Source organism: Platichthys flesus, chromosome 9, assembly GCF_949316205.1.
Source record: "Platichthys flesus chromosome 9, fPlaFle2.1, whole genome shotgun sequence".
NCBI classification, from domain to species: domain Eukaryota; kingdom Metazoa; phylum Chordata; class Actinopteri; order Pleuronectiformes; family Pleuronectidae; genus Platichthys; species Platichthys flesus.
Window position 1 is genome coordinate 21,930,869 of NC_084953.1, and position 22,213 is coordinate 21,953,081.

Sequence of the window (22,213 nt, forward strand, 5' to 3'; positions counted from 1 at the left end):
AATGAGTGAAAAGTGGATAAAATAGTAAAGATGAAATAAGAAACCTGAAATTAGTGACAAAGTAGAGCCGGTTTCAACCTGGTACACTATTAACATCTGACTTGATTTTAAGTTTTAAGATTGTAAGTAGACAGTTCAGAACCAGCATTGGAATTGTTCTTCACCTGTTTCGATGTGTACATTGTCCATGCATTGTCTGGTTTTGGTGTGTGTGAATTTTCAGTGAGAAATGCTGAATGTAAAACACAACAAATTCCACAGGGCACCTTTAAAATTTTAAAGGCAGACAGATTAAAATGAGACGAAAATTCTGTTAATAGTGGTGTAAAAATGTGTGTGTCTTTTTTGGGGTTTGATTTACAGTTTAAAGCAATATATATTAATTGTATATGAGGATTCCTTAACAAATTATAATTGCTTTTATAATTTGTTTGTATAATTGTTTACGAAAGATCTATTTAAGCTGAGCGAATGTCCCTCCCTTTGCTTGCCCCTGAAGCTGTGTCAGTTGCTTCAGTCCCTCCATCTCCCCAGCATCCACCTGTAGGCTTATATACAGACACAAACAACCATTCACACTCAAACTCACACCTACGGGTAATTAAGAGTTGTCAATTAACCTAAGATGCATGTCTTTGCTCTGTGGGAGGAAGAGGAAGTACCGGGAGGAAACCCACACAGACACAGGAAGCACATGTAAACTCCTCACTGAAAGGCTCCTGGGTGAACAGGGGAACATAGAACTTTCTTGCTGCACATAAACATCTTTGACATCTTTGACATCTTTGTGAAATTTATGTTGACCAGGTTTGGATGAAAATAGTATTTTCCAGCTGAAATGAGAATAGAAATTGGGCTTTTCTACCAGAGTCACTTAATCAGATCATATAAAAGAGTATCAAAGCATGCACTGGTGTTTCAAAAGCATATTTTATTAGATTAATGGACTTTATGATGGAAATATACATGTAGAAAACCTACATGTATTAAATCTAGGTTGTAATTACTTATTAATAATGCAAAAATTAAATTGTTTGGTCTGTGAAACAGCATGAAACACTAAGTTATCTCCATGTTGCAGAGGCTCATTAGCAAATGTGTACACAGTATTGCCTTCAATAAGAAGTCTTAGCTTCAGATTATTTTATTTGAACAGAGCATATTATAAAGAAACTTTAGCTTTAAATAAAAAGTGAGAAATCTACAGCCACTTTGTTTTAGATAATAGATCAATGTCTTCTTTTCTCACAGAGCAGAAACACAAAGCTGATTGCACTTTCAAAACTTAACTGCTCTGCCTCATAATGTGTGTGTTTGAACAACATGTGTGGTGCTTCTCATCTTCAGTTACAGAGTTGCATCACACTCATGCTGCTGACTCAAATGTTGAAGCGGTTCCTGGTTTGCCCTGCCCTCCTCTCTCTGAGGTACAAGTTGACGTAGGAGGTTATAAGATCATCCATCTTGTAACCCTGTGGAAACAGGACAAAGATGTTATTAATTTAACTTAACTCTAACCTCGGTCAAGTTTACCACATGTCCACATGACAGATCTTACCAGAGACGTTTCACACAGGAATTTGCTTCCCTTGACCAAACTGCCAATAGTCATGTGGAAGTAGGTGCTTCCACTGCACCAGTTAGCTATGCAGTTGAATGGGTGATTTGCCAAAACGTCCTTAACAAAATAAAAGAATAGTTAATGGTGAGAAATGACAAGATAAGTGTTATACTGAGACTTTCTTCGCATGACTTTTTTAACCTTGGTTTTAGGGTGGATGATTGTAAGTCCTTGCTTGCTGATAGCAATTCGCACAATATCTGGGAAGTTTGGGTCTGATGTTTGCTGAAAAGAGATTAGAAAAGCCAATAAGAAAATGTTCCGTCTCTCTGTAACTTAAACCGATCACTGTGTATATATATATATATATATATATATATAAGCAATAAGCGTACCATGATGACAGAGGCTTTAAGTTTCAGACAAATTACCAATTGGACTGTAGGTAACAAGATAAAGCACCATCTGTGCTGCATTCACAGCAGCTCTTACCTTGACTTCAAAAAATGCACAGCCGAACGTCGGCCAGCGGCAAACTGCTTTGAGAAATGCCACCCTGGCTTCTTCAACAGTCATACCAGCGTGTTTGTTATACCGAGCGACAATACTCTGAAAATGTAGAAAATCCAAATATCACAGATTGACCTACACCTCTTGTTTGGTAAAAGTGGTTGCGCTGATTCTAATCAGGTTAATAATTTGCTTTCACCCCCTCAGCCCTCAGGCCATTTTCTCAGTGAGCTGGAGATCACAGTAATGGCATGAAGGTTAATTTATGTTCACATGAGCTATTTAAAGGTTAAAAGTCTTTCTTATTGCTTTCCACGAATTTCATGAAACCATTAAATCTTCATCATACTGACATTTATTGTGTGTGTATCTAAAATCATCTCTCCCTCAAGGCATCCAAGGGATTGCAATGTAAATAGATGTGTTGAAAAAAGCTCACTGGTTCTGATTTTTCCAAAGAATGAGGAACAGAGTTTCTGATACTGCTTGACCTTTGATTAAGGCAAAGTGGCAACTTAAATCCTGCTCAAAAGCTTAAATGACTATTTTAAAGAGATTAAAAAAGAGTTTAAACAAAGAGTGTATTACATCTTAAAGATATAATATGTATAAATTCTTCAATACGATACGATCAGACCTGCAGTATATATTTTGTTGATTTTTGCTCTTACATTAACCAAAATATTTCCAACAATTACCATAACACAGTGAAATCCCTTACGCTATTCACGCTAACAAGATATTTCAGTTTGGTTGCCTTTTAATTGCATTAGAGAGGAAAAAAAACGCTCTTCAGTCTTTCCACCATTTGTATTGGTCATTCATAATGAAATGCAATTATTTATTGCCGTTTGCTGTGTGTGCTGTCTCCCAGTAAGGTGCAAATGCACAGGGGAACCAAGTGACCCAAGAGGATTACAAAACAGGAAATGGTGGTGAAGATAAAAACTCCCATGATCCCACGGGGCATCACATCTTGCCAACTGATACATTTTCTTTACACACATAAGAACTTGTTGCAATTGTTTCAGTCCTCATCCTGACTTTGAGTTAACATGAGCTTAAATAAATCTTCTCCTTTGGGCAGCTGAGGCAGCAACACACATTCATAGATGAACCGTCACCAGAACAACCAAGCCCTCTTTTGAAACCCTTTTGGCTTAAAATCAAATACTGTTATAGTGCTGATGACAGTCAACATCGTGAATATTGAATATTGATGCCTTGAAAGGGTTGTGAAGAGAAAACACAAAAAAGGAGACAAATTTAACATTAGCTTAGAAGGCTAGGTTATCTTGTAGGTTAGCTATGAGCTAATGTTAGCTCACCAGAACTGGCTGCAGCAACCTGGCTGTTCCCCTGTTGTTTTTTTTTTACATTTTTAGGATACAACCTCTACTTCTTTCATTATTTTATGAAAGACAATGATGATCAGCAACAACATAATTAATTTATAATTGTTTGCTTGACTTATCAGACTTTTTCTCTTAATATCTCAAAATAAATATACTCACAATTTGTATTTAACGCAAGTTAAAGCAGATCGATTTTTACCCCAAAGCCGGCAAAGACATGATGCAAAGACAAAGAATCTCATCCTCTCATGTTGAACTGAGAATAAACTGGCTGCTACATGATGTCACCTTTTGAAGTACAAAGTAGAAAACCAAGACAAGAAATGCCCAGTCTAGGTAATTAACATGCTAAATTCAATAAATGTGTACCACATTCTGACAACAAGAAAGCTCATCATACCTTCTTCCACTCATTTTCAGACATGGCCTTCAGTTGGTCAGCAGGAACAAGCTCCTTCAGCACCTTGGGAATCATGACAATCTGGCTCTTGTCATTGTTGACCTTTACCCTGAAGAGCAAAGCTGCAATATTGATCATTTCATCTTTGGTGCAGACATGATAGCCTCTCAGGTATTTTGGTAGCTCCTACAAGATAGAAAGAACATTTCACAGCATTTAAATTCAGGGATTGTTGAGAGATTAGGGGCCAAGTTTGGCCATTAATCCAGGTTTTCTACTTGTGTATTTATCAAATTCGTCAGTGGGAAAACATTTTTAGTTTACAGCCTGTTTATAGATCCCCGTCTCCATATTGCCTCATTTGGATACTGCTGTATCTCATCAGGCAGCATTGTGTTCACAGACAGATATGACTTTCATATTATATGGAAAAACAAATCAGCCTGGAAAATGTGATGGTGTGAGAGCTACAGCATTCAAATGCACCTGAGGGAAATGGAAGATAAGATCTCCCTCCGCGTCTCTGCCAGGGATCACATTGAACCACAACTTCCTCATGAAAAACACAACGTAGGATATGTTGACTGGCCCACCTACAGAACACATACACAAAAAGTCATTATGGTGAACCATCACATGTCCAACAGTCACACAGTTCACATGACTTTTTATTACCGTCCTGGATCCTCTTGACTTTTTTGGACCAGTCAGTGATTTGTCTCAAACTATCAAAGAAGTAGTCTGCCTCATTCAAGCTGAGGACCTGAAATAAAGACACATTTGTAAAACCAGTGTTCTGGAAAGCCATGGAAGAAACTATAAATGTAAACAATATATGAACTCTACAATAAAATATGATGTGTAAGGTTGAAACATGTCAAGTGCACCTTGTCATGTGTTTTGACAAATATACTGAATCCGTCTGATGAGGCCAGATTGAGCTTTTTCGTTATGTTCTGAATTAGATCCTTGATCCTGGTGTTGGTTGAGACCTCGAATACCTGAGACAACATTAACAAGAAAAAAAATCAAGATGTCATATATATTTAAAAATTATTTAAATTTATTTTTTCAAATGTGTCCAAATCCCTATTCTTACCTCTTCTGTGTCATTGGGGAAGTGGATTTTGTGGCCAATCTGGGTCCTGTTCTGTTGGATGGCGTCTACCTCCACCTGGTGTGGTGGAAGCTTCCTGGGCTCCATCCTACACAATGACAGCAGCTACCACGTCACATATTTGTCTTGACTTCATCATCAATCATCATACACAAATATCAAATGCTTGGGCTTTGGAATAGACCATTGAAGATGTTTGATCAGTGACTCACAAAAAAGATATTTAAGTAGGACACTTTGCACGATCATCCTTGGGCAAAAGATTTGAAATCCTATTTGAAGGATAAGTGATGTCAATTAGTAAAGCATATACCTCCACCAAGGTCAAACAGTTCCATTATGAAACCACATTTACATTCACTGCACCAAATTTCACACGCCCATAAATATCTTTCCCTATATATGCCTAATCTTTTCATCAAGATTCACTAATTATTCTCTGAGAGGTTGTCGTAAATTTAGCTAATTAAACTTTCTAACATGGGTATATACAATGATGGCATGCTACCATCTTAGGCTACTTGATTCTGAAGTTCTCAGGGATTGTAAGTGCTAAGTCATATGTTTGGGTTATTTCTCCCCCTCCTTGGAATGATCTTTGACCTATGGGATAGTATCTGGCCTGCTAAGGGAGGGCGAAGATCTAGCTGGTGACTTCAACTTAAGTTACTAAAAACATGTCCACATTTAGGCATAGACCCTATGTGCTACGTCATTTTATCTATAGTTCTGTTGGAACCTCCTCTTTAAAAGGTCTTGCCTTGCAGAGGCAAAGAAGATTTTCACTATCGGGCCTTTGTGATTTCTCCGGGCATACCATGGAGCCCGTCTGACCTGTGAAACTTCTGTGTAATAAATTCTGTTATGCTGCAAGTTCTGGGTCTGCGTTTCCTCTCTGCAAAAACCGACTTCGGCAAGACACTGCGGCTTGAAAGATACGGAAAGGTCAAATAAAATGTTGAAATAAGCCCCATATCACAATGAAAGTGTGTACCAACAAACAAACAAAGCCACCAGACAAATGGACAGGGGTGAAAACACAATCTCCCTTTTCCTGCCGCTCTGTGTACACTCCCTTCAATTGTTATTAGAAACATAAGGGAGGAGCTTTCTTAACACACACTTTTCAATGCACACTTGTTGAAACACATAGAAACACAGTGTGTTGTATAACACGGTTTGTTGGTCTAACCTCAGTGAGCTCTGCAGCCGCTGAAGACAGTCAGAGGCCAGTGGCTCTCTGCGGCGTGTCTCCAGAAAGCGCTGAGTGTGCTTCAGAAGAGACTGGCTGGGAGGAAAGAGGCCACAGCAGAGCCACAGCAGCTGCCAGCCATGCTCCACACTGGAACTGGGTGACGGTCGAGGCAACAAGTAAAAAAAAATTGCGTAAGACAAAATGAAGCATGACATGAAATGGAGGTTGGTTTCATTTCACTTTTGAGTAGAATGAGTTTGTACCACGTATTGCCTAAATAAGGAAAAACACATGAGGGAAACAGTTGTTCATGTTTGGACTTGACTTAAAGTCTTGCTTGTGCTGCATCTAGCAATATTCTTCGTTATACGTTAATCCATGAGATATTTTCTATTTTCTTATCCGATACCTTTCAAATATTTCAAGCAATTGTGGTAGTTTTGCTGATTCCAAGTAGGCATCTTCAAATGTCTCACCGAGTATTTGAATGAATATACAGAGCTCCTTATATCTTACAGGTATCTTAAATCTTTCCTTTTGTCCAGGACAGTAGTGAACCTGAGACACATACCGGTTGTTATTGCTGGTCATCTGCTTCATTGTCTGGCAGTAGATCTCGTCCCTGAGCAGCTCATTTTGAGTGGCTGGGCCAAAGATCTGGTCGGTGAGCTCGAGAGGACTGACCAACTGCTTGGTCGGGTAATCTCCCATATATTTCAGGATCGGTACACAATGGTCAAGGAGGAACAAGCATCCTGGTCTGATAGACCTAAACAAAGTAAAAGCTCAGGCTGATGTGGTTAGCTGGTGATGCAGTGGCCTTTCGCTCATACTGGTGTCACGTGTCAAAGACTTGGGTCAACCACAGAGGGATGGCGTGCTGCAGAAGGCTGTGGTGAGAGTATGGGTGCAGACCATTGTCTATATATAAAGATGGACAACATGAACTGGTGGCGATGTAGTGTCACAAATCTCACCTCCTCCATGTTAGCTGATGGAACAGTGACCAAACTGATGCTCTCATCAAACTGCTGTATGGTATTTCTGATAAGTTTGGTATTTGATGCTACCCAATAGCCCATGGTTAACAGCTGACATTAGATTGTGGTTAGTCAAGCATGTGTTCCTGCAGGAGCTCGCTACCATGCCCGCTACTGCAGAGCCTGTAGCTCCAAATGCTGTAGATGGTGCCATTTATACCCAGGTTATTTTAGCTTCATTACTGGATAGGTGGAGGAGGAAGTGGAGATACGTTGTCTATCATTACATAGGCTACAGTCATTGGTGCACGCAAAGTTTGTTCTGGAACATCACAGTAAACCAGACAGAGGTAATGGTCCACCTGATGACCCTGCAAACTGGACTGCACCTGTAGTGTTTTTTCTATCTCCTGAACCACAGCAGCAACGTAGATTCTTTGAAGGCCTGACTAAGCAGCCGAGTATCTGCTCTTTGCTTGGGTTAGGCAAGGATTCAAGGTCATTTCAAATGTTAAAGAATGGGGTCACCTCTCTGAGGGCTCAGTAGATCTATACCACAGCCTTGGAACAAATGCAGGTAAAAACATACTTTAACATTAATTTTGAGCTCCCACTGGAACATTCACCTAACTTCCGGCCCGACAACACATTTCTTGATAAATATTTGCTCCATCTATTGAATCTAAAAGCTGACAATGGTGAAACAGGAAATTCATGGTTTGAACTTCTTCCAAAAATTTGCACTGGTCTAAAAAACGTTGAGAAATGGTTATGAGGATATCAGTGAAAGCCAGAGAGGCTTTGTGGCTCAGCTCCGGGTTGCCCACCAGCTTCATGAGGAGAGGCTGTCTGATTGGCTCTCTGGAGTTTGCCCACAGCCTCTCAGGAGCAGCATTCCTGGAGATCACCTGGCGGTTAACATCCTTAGTGGGCTGCCTGCAAGATGAAGGAAACAATACACAGATTCCTGCATTCAGTTTCGTTAAGTCAACATTTCATTGTCAATGTGTAGTAAGGTAGTGGTTATTTCCAGATACCTGAAGTGCTGGAGCGAGAATTCCTTCAGTGTAGCAGGAGCCACTCTCTCCAATGTTCCTGTTTCTTTACTCTTTGTCTGTATGATGTCCTTCCTCTGGTTAGGGGATAGACTGAGGAGTCTCTGAAATAAAGCACCACATGTAATACACTATACAGCACTGACGCACAATAACTCATCATTGACATCTCCGTACCATGACCTCGTTGGTGGGTTTGCTGAGCGTTGGTAGAATTAAGATGGCCTCAGTGGGGATGGCTCCTTTTTTTTTTGTCTTCTCAATTTGTCCCTTTATCCAGCCGCCCTGATGAGAATACTCATCATCTTTGATTATCAAAATGAGGTCTCCTTTCTTAAAGCTGAGGAATGTGGGGTCATCTGGAGAGGAACATAAGAAATCAGCCAGTCAGCAATTCTTCAATGTAACCAGTGCGGTGGGATCAACTGCTGATGAGAGATATCCGCACACCAGTTGATGCTCCAACAAACTGTTTTATTTGGCCTCCCAGGTTGGTCATATTTCAGGCACAGGTTTGTATGTGTGCTTCTGTATTCTCTCATTATCAAGTGCTCCTGCGCTCTCTGACCTTGTCTGTCGACGTCCTTCAGAGCCACAGCGTACTGGGATCGCTCTGTCAGGCCGCTGAGGAACATGGTTACCAGCTCGGTCATGTCCTCAGCTGCAGATCCGCTCAGAGTGAAGTCTCCTTTCAGTGTCAGCAGACACATGGACTGGCCAGACGTTTTACCCTCCCTGAGTAATCACAGCAAAAACAAAGGATTAAAGCAAGTTGAGTGGTAAATATGGGACCAGTATTTTTATGGATATATATTTGGTTTTATTTGTGTTTTCTTTTTAATTATAGTAAGTTTGTTATAGTTGGCTAGTTGTCATCATGTGTTATTTGCTTTTGCTTCCAACTATCCTAATATAAAATACACCAATACAATGCTGTCTCTACCTTGTAGAATTGACTCCAGTCACTTCAGGGAAAGAGAGCTCCAGCAGCCTCCTCTCTCTCTCATCCAGGAAAGTGATACCAGTCCAGTTTATGGCCACTATGAACTTGCTCTTAGGCAGTGCAGGACCTTGATACAGCCACATACATTAGCAATGGAGATATATTAGGAGATAAGAGATACAGTATGTTCCTTATCAGAGTTTAGCATTGACGTGTACAGTAATGAGGCCTTATCATCAAACCACAAGAAAGGACCTTGCCCCTTATGACTGCAACTAAAAAATGTTTTGATTCACACTCTATTTGTTATTTTCTTGATGTATTGGTTAGTCTATAAAAACTCAAACATATTGAAATATGTCCATGACAAGCTGCTGCAGACCAGAGAGATTAATGAAAGGGGTTTCTTTGGTCCAACCAACAGTTCAAAGCTCAAAGATACACAACTTACAATGCCGCAAAACACACAAGGAAGGGTTAGGGTTTCTCTTTTTTCACTCATCAAAATTGCTAATAAATACTTTTTGTTAATCATTTGTCAAAGAAAAATATAATGAGATAAATGTTATTCTATAGGATAATCCATCAAATATGTTTGTAGGGTAAACAGCCTGTATTTACTTTCATCCCTACATGTTGTCTGTGAGAAAATTACAAACAGCAATAACATACACTTTACTGTAATGTTGATCTTAAGGAAAATACATGACTCAGACCCTTATGAAGCAGTTTGGATGTTTGTCAAAGAGACGGAAGAAGTGTTTCTTTCCCTCTTATCTCCAAATCATTGTCTTGGATTTAACCCCATTGTTATGGTACATCTAAAAAAAATTGCCTCGTATATTCCAGTCTGACAAAGATACAGAAGCAGCAACAGCTAATTGCTCAAATAGTTAAAAACCAGCTTCATTGGCCATTTAAAGTGTTTGTATCTTTATTCCTGAGGAAAGTAGAGAAATGTCTGTTCACCTCCATTTACTACTGTATTTCTGCAAGCCAGTCATGTTTTCTTTTCATATTACTCATGTTAACCGCGTTATTTTCACAAATTAACCATTCTGTTTGAGATTCAATTAAGGACATGACAACTATACATTGTTAACATACACGACCAAAGAAAAGCTACAGTAACAGAAACCCACCTGACAGTTTGACAACTTCAAAGAACCTGGAGAAGAACATGGGCCACTTCTTCTGGGCGTAGCTGACCATCTCTGCCTTCACGGAGTCTTTCTTTTGTTTTGAACTCAGATACGGAGCCTTGTGTGGTTGAATAAAAACAGACAGCATCTAGTCAAGACCTTGTTGAGGCTTTCTGTATTGTAATCATGTATAAGGATGAGTTAATTCTCCTTGGACTCATATGTGATGTTACTAACCTCAGCATGAGCGTCGCTGACTATCTGCACCCACTTGGCCTCTGACTTGGCCTCCAGCAGAGAGGTGTTGATGCTGTCCTGAACAGCTTGTTTTACATTTTCTAGAGAGCTCTCTGAGCCGTGTTGGATGTACAAATGTTTTGCAGCGAGCTGAACGACATCATCTTCCTGTGTGAAGTCAAATGTGGGGAGAAAATGTGTTTGATTTATACAGGTCTGCGGCAGGAATGTTGCAGGACTCTCCTAGCCATTTGACACAACTTAACCTTTTCACTCTGGTACTCTCCACACTTCAGACCATGGATGATCTGCTTATAGATGAGCTCTGTGCTGATCTTGTCCTCTTCACTGTTGTGCCAGGGGCTGAAGATCTCCTTGCGGAAGAAGAGACGCCAGGGGGCGTGCTGCTCCTGTCCTCCTCTCCGCTTCACTTCCTGCTCACACTGGGAGATCGCATCCATCACATGCTCTCGACCGCCACCCAGAGCCCACACCTAAGACACAGGTCAACGTTTTGACAACTGACAACTGGATAAACCATCAACAGTCACTCTACCATTTCAGTTTCGACAGTTTGCTCTGGGTGTAAAAACATCTAATTTCATGTCACATTTTGTAGATGATCAATAAAAAGAAAAATTAAACCAACACTAAAATATTGCTAAACATTTGCAAATTGCATATTTGAAAAGCCTAATTATCGTCTTTAAAGACCAATCAATCTAACATATCCTTTGTTGTCTGTTCTACTCTTCTCCTGTCTCTACTACAGGTATCAGATAGAAACAAATGACAAAATACAATAGGTCAAAATTAATATGTAACTTAGGGTTGGTAAATCTTATTTTATGAAATCCTCTTCACATTCCGATAACCATCAATAAATGGTCCTCTGAGGAAAAAGGAAAAAAGTAATTGTGGTCCTGACAGGACAGTCAAAACCTACGACCTATCATTTTTTCGGACCGGGGGAAATGTTTTTCTGTAACCGACCTGCCTGTGCTCTCATTCTCTGAGTTGGAGACACGAACAGCACTGAAGCAAAGACGATACTCAGCTTCTAGCAATTGTATAGCAGTGCACTTTCATGTGGTTTGGTGGTGTAACTTTGATGAGGTGGCCAATGGGAGAGGGTGGGAGTGAAGACATTTTTTTTTTGCTCATCATAAACAGTCGAAAAGGTGGAAACAGCTAGCCTGGCTCTGTCCGAGGTTAAGGTTTTAAAAGTAAATATATATATTTCACATTTATAGCATGTTTATATGTGGGCTCTATTGCTACTCGGACTGTGTGGCTGACAGACTCTTTTGAAAGTTTGGCGCGGTGCCCGCAGAGGGCACAATGAGTTTCCCCATCTCAAAGGAAAAGAATTTGAATGCGATTGTTCTAAAGAAAACAGCTTCGTCCACTCATCACACAACAGAAACGTAGATGTGGCTGCATACCTTTTCATACAGAGCCACGTAGAGAGAAAAGCCAAAGGTGTCTTTGAGTTTGACTTTGTTGGAGAGGGCTTGACAGATCTCTTTGGAGGTAGATGCTGAGTCAACAGGCACATTGATTGAACGTCCATCCAGTAGGTTCACCGACACAACCATGGGCCTCTTTGTCTTGGTGGCCTGTCATAGTACAGAGAAATGACCTTCTTTTTTACTGGCATGATTCTATTTGAGAAAATACGCCTTCTCTTTTATTTGTGTGTGACCGGATCCTTTAAATATCTGCGAGAACAGTGTGTGAGCCTCAGTACCTGCAGCTCCAGCCAAGCCGGGGGCTCCCCTCGCACTCCATTCATTACTGTGCGACGCAGCCTTTCAGCACAGTAGGAAGCGTAGCCTTCAGGAGCGGAACAGATGAAACTTTGCAAGTACTGCCAAGAGGAGACATAAAAAGGAAAAAAGCGACACATCACAGCATGCGGAACACTGTTAATGAGATTGAAGTAGCAAATACTAACGTCGTACTTACCCTTATAAAACTGACACTTGGAGGGAAAATGCCCAGACAGAGGGACAAAAGGATCCAACCACGGAAGTAGCTGTTGCGATTGTTGTTATCCTGAAGCTGCTTGCAGATCTGACAGTAAATCTCATCCCTGGACAGACAACATGACAAATATTGTATTACTCTAGAATATTTTCAACCATACTTAGACATATATGGTGTTTCAACGGAGCTTCTTCAACCTGAGGTCACGTCGGACAATAGCATATCCCACAATAATGTGGAGTTTTTCTAGTGAAGTCAGCGGGCGGTCCAGGGTGGGTCCTTCTCCGTCCATGTCATCACTGTCCTCCCTCACCGTCTGCAGTGTGGGAGGCTTGGGCACTTCGGTCAGATCTTCTGACTGTGAGGAAAGAACTTGCAATTGTAATCCATGAAATAAAAAAGAGGACTGATATCCTCAAGATAAACTTCACCTATCTTGAGGCCTCCTCACCTCTTCCATTATCATCGAGGGTTTCCGGAGATTTGCAGTGGGTTTTTTGATTCCACTTTCTGGAACAGTGGATGGCTTTCTGTTTCTGGAGAGTAGGTCGGTGAAAGTGGACCCCTTCCTTGCGTGTGGGCTTCTCTCTGGTACGGTGTACACCTTTGGGTTGGGAGCTGTCTCACTGGGCAGAGCAGAAGCTTTCCGGTTTCTTGTCAGTAGGTCGACGAAAATTGAGCTCTTTCTGTTCTGTGTTGGCTCCTCTGGGATTGTGGAGGGGTTAACTTCTTTTTTATTTCTTAGCACCCTCTAAAACACACAGAAAAGACATACATTTTATATCTATTTTGAAATAGCAATATTTAAAAATGTTTTATAACCTTGGCTTTGTGAGGATATTTACCTGGTCCAGGCCCACCATGTGGCTGAGACGTCTGTTATTCCTGGATATCAGGTCCTGCGGCAGAAGACGTTCCTGTGTGGAGGCTCCCTGGATCTTTTTGGGCTCAGGAAGGTCTCCCATGAACCTCATAATGATCCACCACACTGTCAATGAAGCCTGGTGAGAGCACAAAAGAAATTCCACTGTATTCTAATGAAATAATGAGACCAAATCCACCAAAATTAACTGAAGTGGTGTAAGAAAAGCACCAGAACGTCTCCTTCATCCTCGTGGTAGAGCAGGGGCTGCCGAAGCCTCTGGCGGATGTGAGTGTGGGTGGCTGCACCCTGGAAGTTTATAGAGGCAAATTTGGAGAAGGTGTACTCATTCAGGTCATTGTAGTCTTCAGTGGGAGGATCCTCCTCCATGGGGAGGTCGTCAATATCTATCTCCTCGCTGAGCATTCTTTTCCCCTCAAAGTTCTGAAAATAGATACATATCCAGTGACTGACTGTCCACAGAGAATATAACATGTGCAAAAATTTGATAGAACATTAAGTTCCCAAACCTCAAATCCTACAGGTGCTTGTCCTTCTTGTCCTCCAATAATAGCGGGAAGGAATCCAAAGATGTCGTCTACCATCTCCTGATCTGTGATGGAATCCGAGTGAGCCTTTTCCTCCATCGCTTTCTTCTGCCTCAGAACTTCGTCCAAGTGTCTCTGTCTCTGCAAAATCATCTGGCGCTCTTCTTCCTTCTCTTTAGCAGAGAGGTGCATCTGAAGGATCAAACACAGAGGGAAACTAAAGTCAATCACAACTGCAAAACTGAAAAATTTTGTTTAGTTATAAAATTATTATAAAAAATGGAAACTAGAAAGGCTCAACAGTCACCTTAAATTCAATCGAGTCGCATCAAATTGCACACAATCAAATATATCAGTCCTCTATATATACCAGATCCATTAATTATTCCCTTGTAAAATGGTGAAAATGCTCTGTGTCCCAAATTGAGGAAAAATGGGGGGAAAAGGTCCTGGTTCACAAAATTGAAGGGGCCATCCTTCCACCGAGTTTCAAGGAAATCTGTTCAGGGGTTGTTGTGTGTTTTTTTGCATTTTCCTGTTTACAAACTCCTCAACAACAAACAAACTGCCAAGGGTGGAATGATAACCTCCTTACTGAAGATAATGATGATGTGATTGAAACTAAATTAAGTTGTTTTTGTCTAGAAGGAGAATAACATCAAAATAGAATTTATAGTTGCTTAGACATTTCAGATGAAATAAAATTAGCTGGTGAGGTAGAAGTCAGCCAAAGGTCAAAAGCTCAAAGGTCGAAATAACGACCTACTTTGAAGGATGAACAGGTGAAGTAAGAGGCTGGAATTATTGAGTAAAGAAATAAAGAGATTTAACATAATGTGGATGGATATAATAACAGTTAAGCATTAAAAAAAGGTAACAGATGAAAGAGTTAAAATAGCAAACAGAAATAGTTGAAATAATGATTAATGGTTGTGCTCGGTGAAACTGTTTGCTAAAAGTAGATCAATAAGAAAATAAAATAAATGGATAAACAGTAGCTGAAGAAAATGGACATCTGCAACATGAATGGTCACGTTTATCAGACAACACAAGGAGCAACATGATCCTCTATGATCCTTCTCTTTGTGAACAAGACAAAAAATATTCAATAGCTTTTCAAATTGAACTTACGTCTCTTTTCATCTTCCTCAGAGCTTTTCTTGCCAGCGCACCTCTGGTGTAAGCCTGCAGGAGGATCACAGCTTCTGTCTTACGCTTCCGTTCCTTCCTGGCCAGGAAGCCCCTGGTTCGGGTCTGCAGCACGATGGCTGCCTCCCGCTTCCTCTTATATTGTAAGTGGAGTTGGCGAGAGCGAACCTGCGCCTGCAGCCTCGCAAAGCCAAGCTGGACCTGGATTTAATAGATGTTAATGAGGTATTTTTTATCAGGCCAGACATATACTGTACTTTCACTTTGATAAATACTGATATATTAAACGGTGACTAACCACTTTGTACAATTTTCTCCCTTGGTGTCCTCGCCAGTATTTTTGAATGACAAGAGCGCTTTTCTTTTTCCTCAGAAACTCTCTCCTATAAAAGACATGAAACGCACAGACATGAAGTCGCAGATCACACCAACAGAAAGCACATTTCAAAGATTCTCCTGTGTCACACCTGTATTTGAAGCCTCTCAGGACCTTCTGGATCAAAAGAGCTTTTTCGTTGAGTTTATTCATGCGCTCCACCTCAAGCATTGTGTCATGGATGTCCTGAGAGAAAACAGTAGAAGGGACTTTTTTAGAATTTTGTCAAACCAAAAAATGCACATACAGTACCTATCAAAACCTATTGTACGAATTAGGCGGATAGGAGCATGTAGATTATGTAAAGAAATGAACTAAGCTGAATATACTATTTTTAAAAATTGGAGGCTTAGTTTCTTTTACTTGAATTTGCTAACTAAAAATGTATTTAAATAAAGGTTTTGATATTGGGTTATTTGAAATGAGTGAGTAAAGAGGGAACTTTACACAGCATACATAAAGTCAGATGGATGGATTACAAACTTGCTCCAATAAGTTCCGCAGTTTATTTTGATAATCATTCCTCCATGCATGACCAACAAGTAGGACGTCAAAAGGCTCCACCTTCAGGAATATCTTTGTCTTGCCCGTCTTCCAGTCGCCGTTCCCAGTGAGCACACTTTCACAGATGCTTTCACAGCATTTCTCTTTGCGTTCCTGTTAGAATGAAACAAACAGTTGTCGTACAAACAGAGCTAAAGAAGATGAGACACGTTGTATGGTGGAAATTATCATATTGAAACCTCTCACTCACTGTTTTGGGATCACAGACTGACATGTTCAGAAGGACACGGTATCGATCCAGGAACTCGTCGAAGCTGTAGCGTACAGGGTAGCCAGCTTTCCGGATCTTAATGGTCTCCATCATGCCAGAGTAACGAAGCTGACGGATGCACAGGTCTCTGTCGAACAGCTGAGACACAGAAGCGACACCAAATTTCATCCTTCATTTTTTCTGTTTAAAAGTTAACAAGTTTTATTTTGGTTGGGTGCCTGGGCCTCTTTCCCTCACCATGGGCTGCTTGAACTCATTGGGTTTAATGCAGCGTATGAAGTAGGGCTGGCACGCAGTCAGCGTTTTCATCAGGGAATCCAAAGACTGCCGGAACTGGGCGGAGAGTGTTGGAACTCGTTTCTTGCTATCCGCTGCTTGCTGTCACACACACACACACACACACACACACACATAAATGTCACACAGTGTAAAGGATTCTAAAATAGTATTTTTACTCTCCCACTGATATAGTTGAGGCTAGAGGCTGCACTGACGCGGAGGCTGCTCTTGGGTGTGTTGATGATCATCTTTGGGTTGACGCTGCTTTTGGTTGCGCTGGAGGACAGCTCGTTCTGAAACAACTGCTTGAGGAGTTTGTTGGTGGAGGTTTCCACCAGTTGAATCAGGTCTAAGCTGAGGGCGTCACGGTTTTTCTCAAGAAAACCTCAGAAAAAACAAACAGAATTAGATCACAGAGGATGTTCGGACACAATTTATGGCTTTTCATTGCTTTAAAATTACCTTTTGAATCGTAGAAGACCGCTCCAGCAAAATGCTGGATCCCAAACTGTGTCTCATAGTTGTTCTTGGGGGGAATATAGATTTCCCCTTTCCCGTGGAACTGGTTCATTTTTTGGAGCATGGTGGCATCTGTGCCCTGAAAATGAAGCAGAGGAGTTCAAACCTGGTTGGCTCTGTCCCAGCAGAGCAACATAAGGCACTATGAGGACAGACCTTGGGGAAGTTGCTTTCTTCATCAATGAGAGCCAGCATGTTCATGGGTTTGTTGGCCAGTATGTCCAAGGTGCACTGGTTGTCGCTGTAGTCAATGTGCTTCCAGACAATGTTTTCTCGGGTGTACTCTTCCTGCTCCAGCTTGAAAACGTGCTTGACGAAAAACTGCTGCAGCTGCTCGTTGGCAAAGTTGATGCACAACTGCTCGAAGCTGCAACAGTTCGACAAATCCCACAGCACCGGAATAAAGAGAGAGTGAGGGAGATCAAAAGTGTCCTGTGTATGAAATCAGCCGCTTTAATACCAGGAGAACTGTTGCGATCATTAACCTGTTTTTGTTGAAGTTCTCAAAGCCGAAGATGTCCAGCAAGCCTATTGTCAGTCTGTCCTCATCAGGGTCCTCAGGCGACTTGAATACGGCAGCGTTGATTTTGTCCACGACCCAAATGAAGAGTCTTCCGTAAAGAGCCTGGATAAATATTAAAAGGAACAGCAATGCAGACTTGTATTAAGAAGACAAATCAAAATACAGCAATGTGATGAAACTTGACACTTACAGTTTATAATTTATACAAGTAAAGTGTGGAGGCAAATGTTGTATTCGCCTCCTCGATCGCACTGATTGGAAGTGAACAGGGGGGGGGGGGGGGGGGGGGGTTGCCACTGAAGCATTCCTGCATCAGTGATCAGGACTTTAGGCTGAATACGAGAAGCCACATGTGTAACAAGGTCTCATCTCTGGCACCATCAGGCCTCATTGTTGGTGGTAACAATTTAGATGTTTCTCCTTATTTCATCCATCCAACTGTATTGTTTTCTATTTTTTGAACTGAGCAATATACCCTAACAGCCTTAGTGTGTTAAAATGCACTTTTATTTATTTTATCAAATGATTCATTTGTGTGACTTTGTTACTTTGACAAAGGCGTCCCTGCCTTCCAAAGCCTGGGCGGAGGTCAGATGTTTAGTCACACTCTCCTTGGTGGTCATGAGGGAGAGCTGAGTCAGACCGCTCTCCAGCGCTTTGGGATCCACCTGAGGTAAAGAGAGATACACAGACATACAAGGTCATCCCTGCTCTTTTTATTTACTCTTATGTCAAAAAAAACAAACGTGTATTCATACCTCTAAAAGTTGGCTTGCCATGCTTAAATGGGATGATGTGACTATGTCACAGGCCTCCAGGTTATTTACTATGGTGGCTGAAATTTTCCAAGAAAAGTGTTAAATATCTCCAAAGTTTGCAACGATTCATACACATCATTCATATATTCTTTTATCAATTTAAACCTCTGAGAGTATTGCTATTGAATATCTACATACACATTCCATTCCAAAGTGCTGTTCTTACCCTTGAAGTCCACATTGCCCATGTGCAGGATGGCAGCCAGAAGCTTGTAGATCACCCAGGAGTCGTTCTCTGTGAACATCAGGATCTTCAGAGCTGAACGGAAGTGGGCGTATTCCTTCATATCATCACGACCCTCACAGCTGGTGCACTTTCCCTGGTGACAGGATCACATGGTTTTAAGATCTAGTCCGGTAATCTGTGATTTGAATTCTAATCATTTCTCTTCAAAATCCATCAACAAAAAAAGGGTCTTATTCAAATTTCTAATGTCACAGCATTAGATAATGGAAGTACCATGGTCAGGTATTTGTACTCAGAAGCGTTCCCAAGGGAAAGAATCTTCTTCTGCTCAGTTGACATGCCCATCAGCATGTAGTAAAAGATATGGTAGTTTCTTTCCTCGGGTGCCTGCACATAAAAGCATGTGTTCTTTACGACCAGAAATGGCTTGTAGTACAAAACAGCTCTTGTAAATATTCCACAGAACGATTTCCCCACCTGACGACAGACTCTGGACTTCTCCAGCAGGTACTGCTCAATGCGGGCCCCCTCGATGGCCCCACCCTTGGTGAAGTAGATGTCGATGTACTTGCCAAAACGACTGGAGTTATCATTGCGGACGGTTTTGGCATTACCAAAAGCTAAGAGGAAAACAGATGGAATGTAATGTGAAATGGATGTTGGATCAAGAGGGAGGATTCAGCGGATTATGGAGACTGACTCATGTGTGTGTTCTGCTCATACCTTCCAAGATGGGGTTTGCTTCAAGAATCTGCTGCTCAATCCAGGAGTGCTGGCCACTCACTGCAGCCAGGTACTGCAACATCAACTTGGTGTTCTCAGTTTTCCCTGCTCCTGACTCTCCACTGATGGAAAACACAATTATTTATTTTCTTTATCACTTTCCATATTATTATAATTTATATAAAGGATTTGTTATTATTTAAGCAATAAACTGACCCTCAAACCAAAATATGACAAGACTGCTTTTCGCTGATTCATAAACTGCTTACTTTATAGATCTGAATGTGTCTTGGCGTGTGATGGTGTGAAACCTAAACTTCTCAATGTTAACAAAGGAGTTCCACAAGGCTCAAGTTTGGGTTTTCTCCAAGTCAGAATTATACTAACATCAAGGACTTTAGTCATACTGTTGTATTATCTCTTGTATGCAGAGACCCAAGCATAAGCACCTAATACACTTAATCAAATTGTTAAGCCCTAATTTTTTAAGTAGTGATTCAAGAGCTACCTACACAACTTTCCAACCAAGGACTATCTGAGAAATCCCAACAATTAAGATTACATCATTTTTGCATCCACAAATAGAATCATCTTCTAGATATTCATTTAATTCTCCAACTTTCTCTCCATCACTGAGGTTCACAGTTAAACATTGACAGACTCTCGTCATCTATCTCTTTGAAAGCAAATAAGACCCCCCCCCCAGCCCCGTTGGCTTTGTTCTCTTTCATTATCTAGCTTCTGCTTGTGAATTGCTTGTAAATAAAGTGATACAATCGGAGATCCTGTTCTCAGTGAGTTCTGCCTCTATGAATAAAGGCTCCAGTCAAGCAAATATTTGACACTGAGTAAATAAAATCATCTGGTGACCGAGGCCGGCTCTGAACATCCCTGCAGCGTGTAAGCAGACAAGGTCTGACCTGATGACACAGCACTGGTTCTTTCTGTGGCGGTGCATGTTGAAAAAACAGTTGTCAGCGATGGCGAAGACGTGCGGCGGCAGTTCACCCAGCCGTCGATCTGTGTACATGTGCACATGCTCTGTGGTGTAGATGGGCAGCAGCTGGTAGGGGTTGACAGCAACCAGAATGGAGCCTGTATATGTCTTTAGACAGAGAGGCTCATTTAATATCACACAGTAGCACATTTGACAAGTGGTTGAGTGTTTTGTTTGTGCGCATGAGGATAAACAAGTTCTGATGGTGTAAGCACAACATCAGGCCATTGACCCCTTGTTAGTCCTGGCAGCAATGCATAACATACATTTTATAAATAGGATATTTTGAATTTCACATACATTTTTTCATTAAATACTGCTTTTAAAACAAAGAAATGTCAGTCTTATTACTTGTTTGCACTCAGAATTCAGCAAAAGTATTTCTGTATAACAACCTGACCTGATTCTTAATTGAACACACACTGTTGAGCTTTGATGCAGTGACACAGAAACATTGGGAGGCTCTGACTCAACAGAGGCTCATTCGTCTCTATGGAGACAAACAGCACTGTGATTGACGACAGGGCAAAGTCTGAAAAAGAAACCCAGCCACAGCCCAGGAAGACACGGGCAAGTATCCACTGCAGGGCAGGGACATCATAAAGCTAGGTGGTTCAGAGGGAATGCAGAGAAGTGAAACCTACATAGACGAGGCCTTCCTTGTGTCGCACCAGGAGGTTCCTGAGGAGCCCCGCCTCGTTGAGATCTCCGAGCCTTATCGTGTCATCCACACCCTTCACAGAGGAGGGGTGCATGGGGCGAATGCTTCCCTCTGTCTTCTTGTTGATCTTGTGCTCCTGTACGTGTGTTATCAAAGAGTTGACGTTATATCGGCGGCCTACGCTCATTATCCTGGATCTGACAGGCAAAATGTTTTTACTTCTACCTTTCCTTCATCGTCGATCAGTTCAAGCTGTCCAGTGTCTGACACCTTGACCTCCGCCCCAATCGGCACCTCAGCACCAGAGTCCACCCACACAAAATCACCCTGGTTTTAGAAAACAAGTTGAAAAGTAATGCAGCAGCGCCTGAGATTACAATCTGATCCGATTATTGAATTATAAATATACGGTTATAACAGAGATGCTCGTTCATACCTTCCTCACATGCACCATCGTAGAAACGTGAATAAATCTGTCAGGAGAATGACAGCATTAATACCATAATTCAGATTAAGCCCAATTATAGTCAAATTAAAAGAACAAATAACAGCGAGAGAACTGAATGGGTCTATTACTTCAATTACTCTCAATCAACTTGATAAATGTTTATTTCACCTCCACTAGTTAGTTTACGTCCATTCTCATTATCAAACTGCAATTGAAAAGCAACACACATATTATAAATTATGCAATAAGCTACCTTCTTGGAAACAGATTGATACACAGTTGGAAACATATTTATGCCTTGTCAGCTCTTACCTGGGAATACTTTTCTTTGGTGGGTGCCCTGCTGCTGCTTTCCCTTGAGTAACTATGAAGCAGGAAGAAGAGAGCTTTCCTGTCAAACAGCCCTTTATGGCTCTTTGACTTTGCTCCTACAAACGGTAGAGCCACCCAGTGTCACTCGGCACCAGACTCCAGGCACATGGTTAGAATCCTCACAGACAAAAACAGTGTGACAGAGACTGCTGCTAACTCACTGTTAAATATGTGGTGTCTTACAGAATTGTAAGGTCTACTCACTTTAATGCAAATCCAATTACTGGATGAGAAACATTTACAATGAAGAGTATTCCTATATATCCTCCTGAAACATTGAATAATTTGGTTTTTCGCTAAAGGGAAATGTTCTCAACTCAAATATGATTTTCCTTATCCACAAATACAGTCGTCATTAGTAAATCAATGGGGTCTGCTGAACTGGGAAATAATTATCTTGTAAATTGCAGATCGTAAAGATAAATGCCGAAGCTCCTTCCAAAGATGTGCTCATACTACGCCCTGTAGAGGAAATCAGGACCTTAAAAGATC

At 41.2% G+C, this 22,213-nt stretch overlaps 1 protein-coding gene across 1 annotated transcript; it reads right to left on the bottom strand.

Annotated features, from left to right (window-relative positions):
- Positions 1-911: 911 nt before the first annotated feature.
- Positions 912-21,374, bottom strand: LOC133961234 (unconventional myosin-VIIa). The gene is made up of 47 exons (XM_062396295.1): positions 21,338-21,374; positions 21,127-21,228; positions 20,885-21,037; positions 20,164-20,348; positions 19,244-19,365; positions 18,998-19,140; positions 18,794-18,907; positions 18,500-18,653; positions 18,274-18,350; positions 18,064-18,183; positions 17,478-17,617; positions 17,149-17,359; positions 16,936-17,071; positions 16,689-16,858; positions 16,432-16,572; positions 16,174-16,332; positions 15,984-16,076; positions 15,511-15,605; positions 15,342-15,426; positions 15,026-15,244; positions 13,877-14,086; positions 13,578-13,790; positions 13,330-13,485; positions 12,936-13,235; positions 12,682-12,842; positions 12,464-12,590; positions 12,246-12,365; positions 11,941-12,114; positions 10,762-10,989; positions 10,496-10,663; positions 10,259-10,376; positions 9,117-9,243; positions 8,742-8,908; positions 8,351-8,532; positions 8,156-8,277; positions 7,900-8,054; positions 6,710-6,863; positions 6,136-6,291; positions 4,926-5,031; positions 4,714-4,827; positions 4,502-4,589; positions 4,313-4,419; positions 3,827-4,012; positions 2,054-2,170; positions 1,763-1,846; positions 1,559-1,678; positions 912-1,472 (listed from the first exon to the last, which is right to left on the bottom strand). Exons 1-47 carry the CDS (start codon positions 21,353-21,355, stop codon positions 1,380-1,382), a joined length of 6,690 nt encoding a protein of 2,229 aa, XP_062252279.1. The 5' UTR covers positions 21,356-21,374; the 3' UTR covers positions 912-1,379.
- Between the last annotated feature and the right edge of the window lie 839 nt (positions 21,375-22,213).

Bases quoted from the DNA above. Each gene is read 5' to 3' on its own strand.
- LOC133961234 (XM_062396295.1), bottom strand. The intron at 14,087-15,025 runs GTAAGTTCAATT...TTGATCCTTCAG, and splicing joins TGAGGAAGATGAAAAGAGAC to ATGCACCTCTCTGCTAAAGA. The intron at 1,847-2,053 runs GTAAGAGCTGCT...ATCTCTTTTCAG, and splicing joins GTGCATTTTTTGAAGTCAAG to CAAACATCAGACCCAAACTT.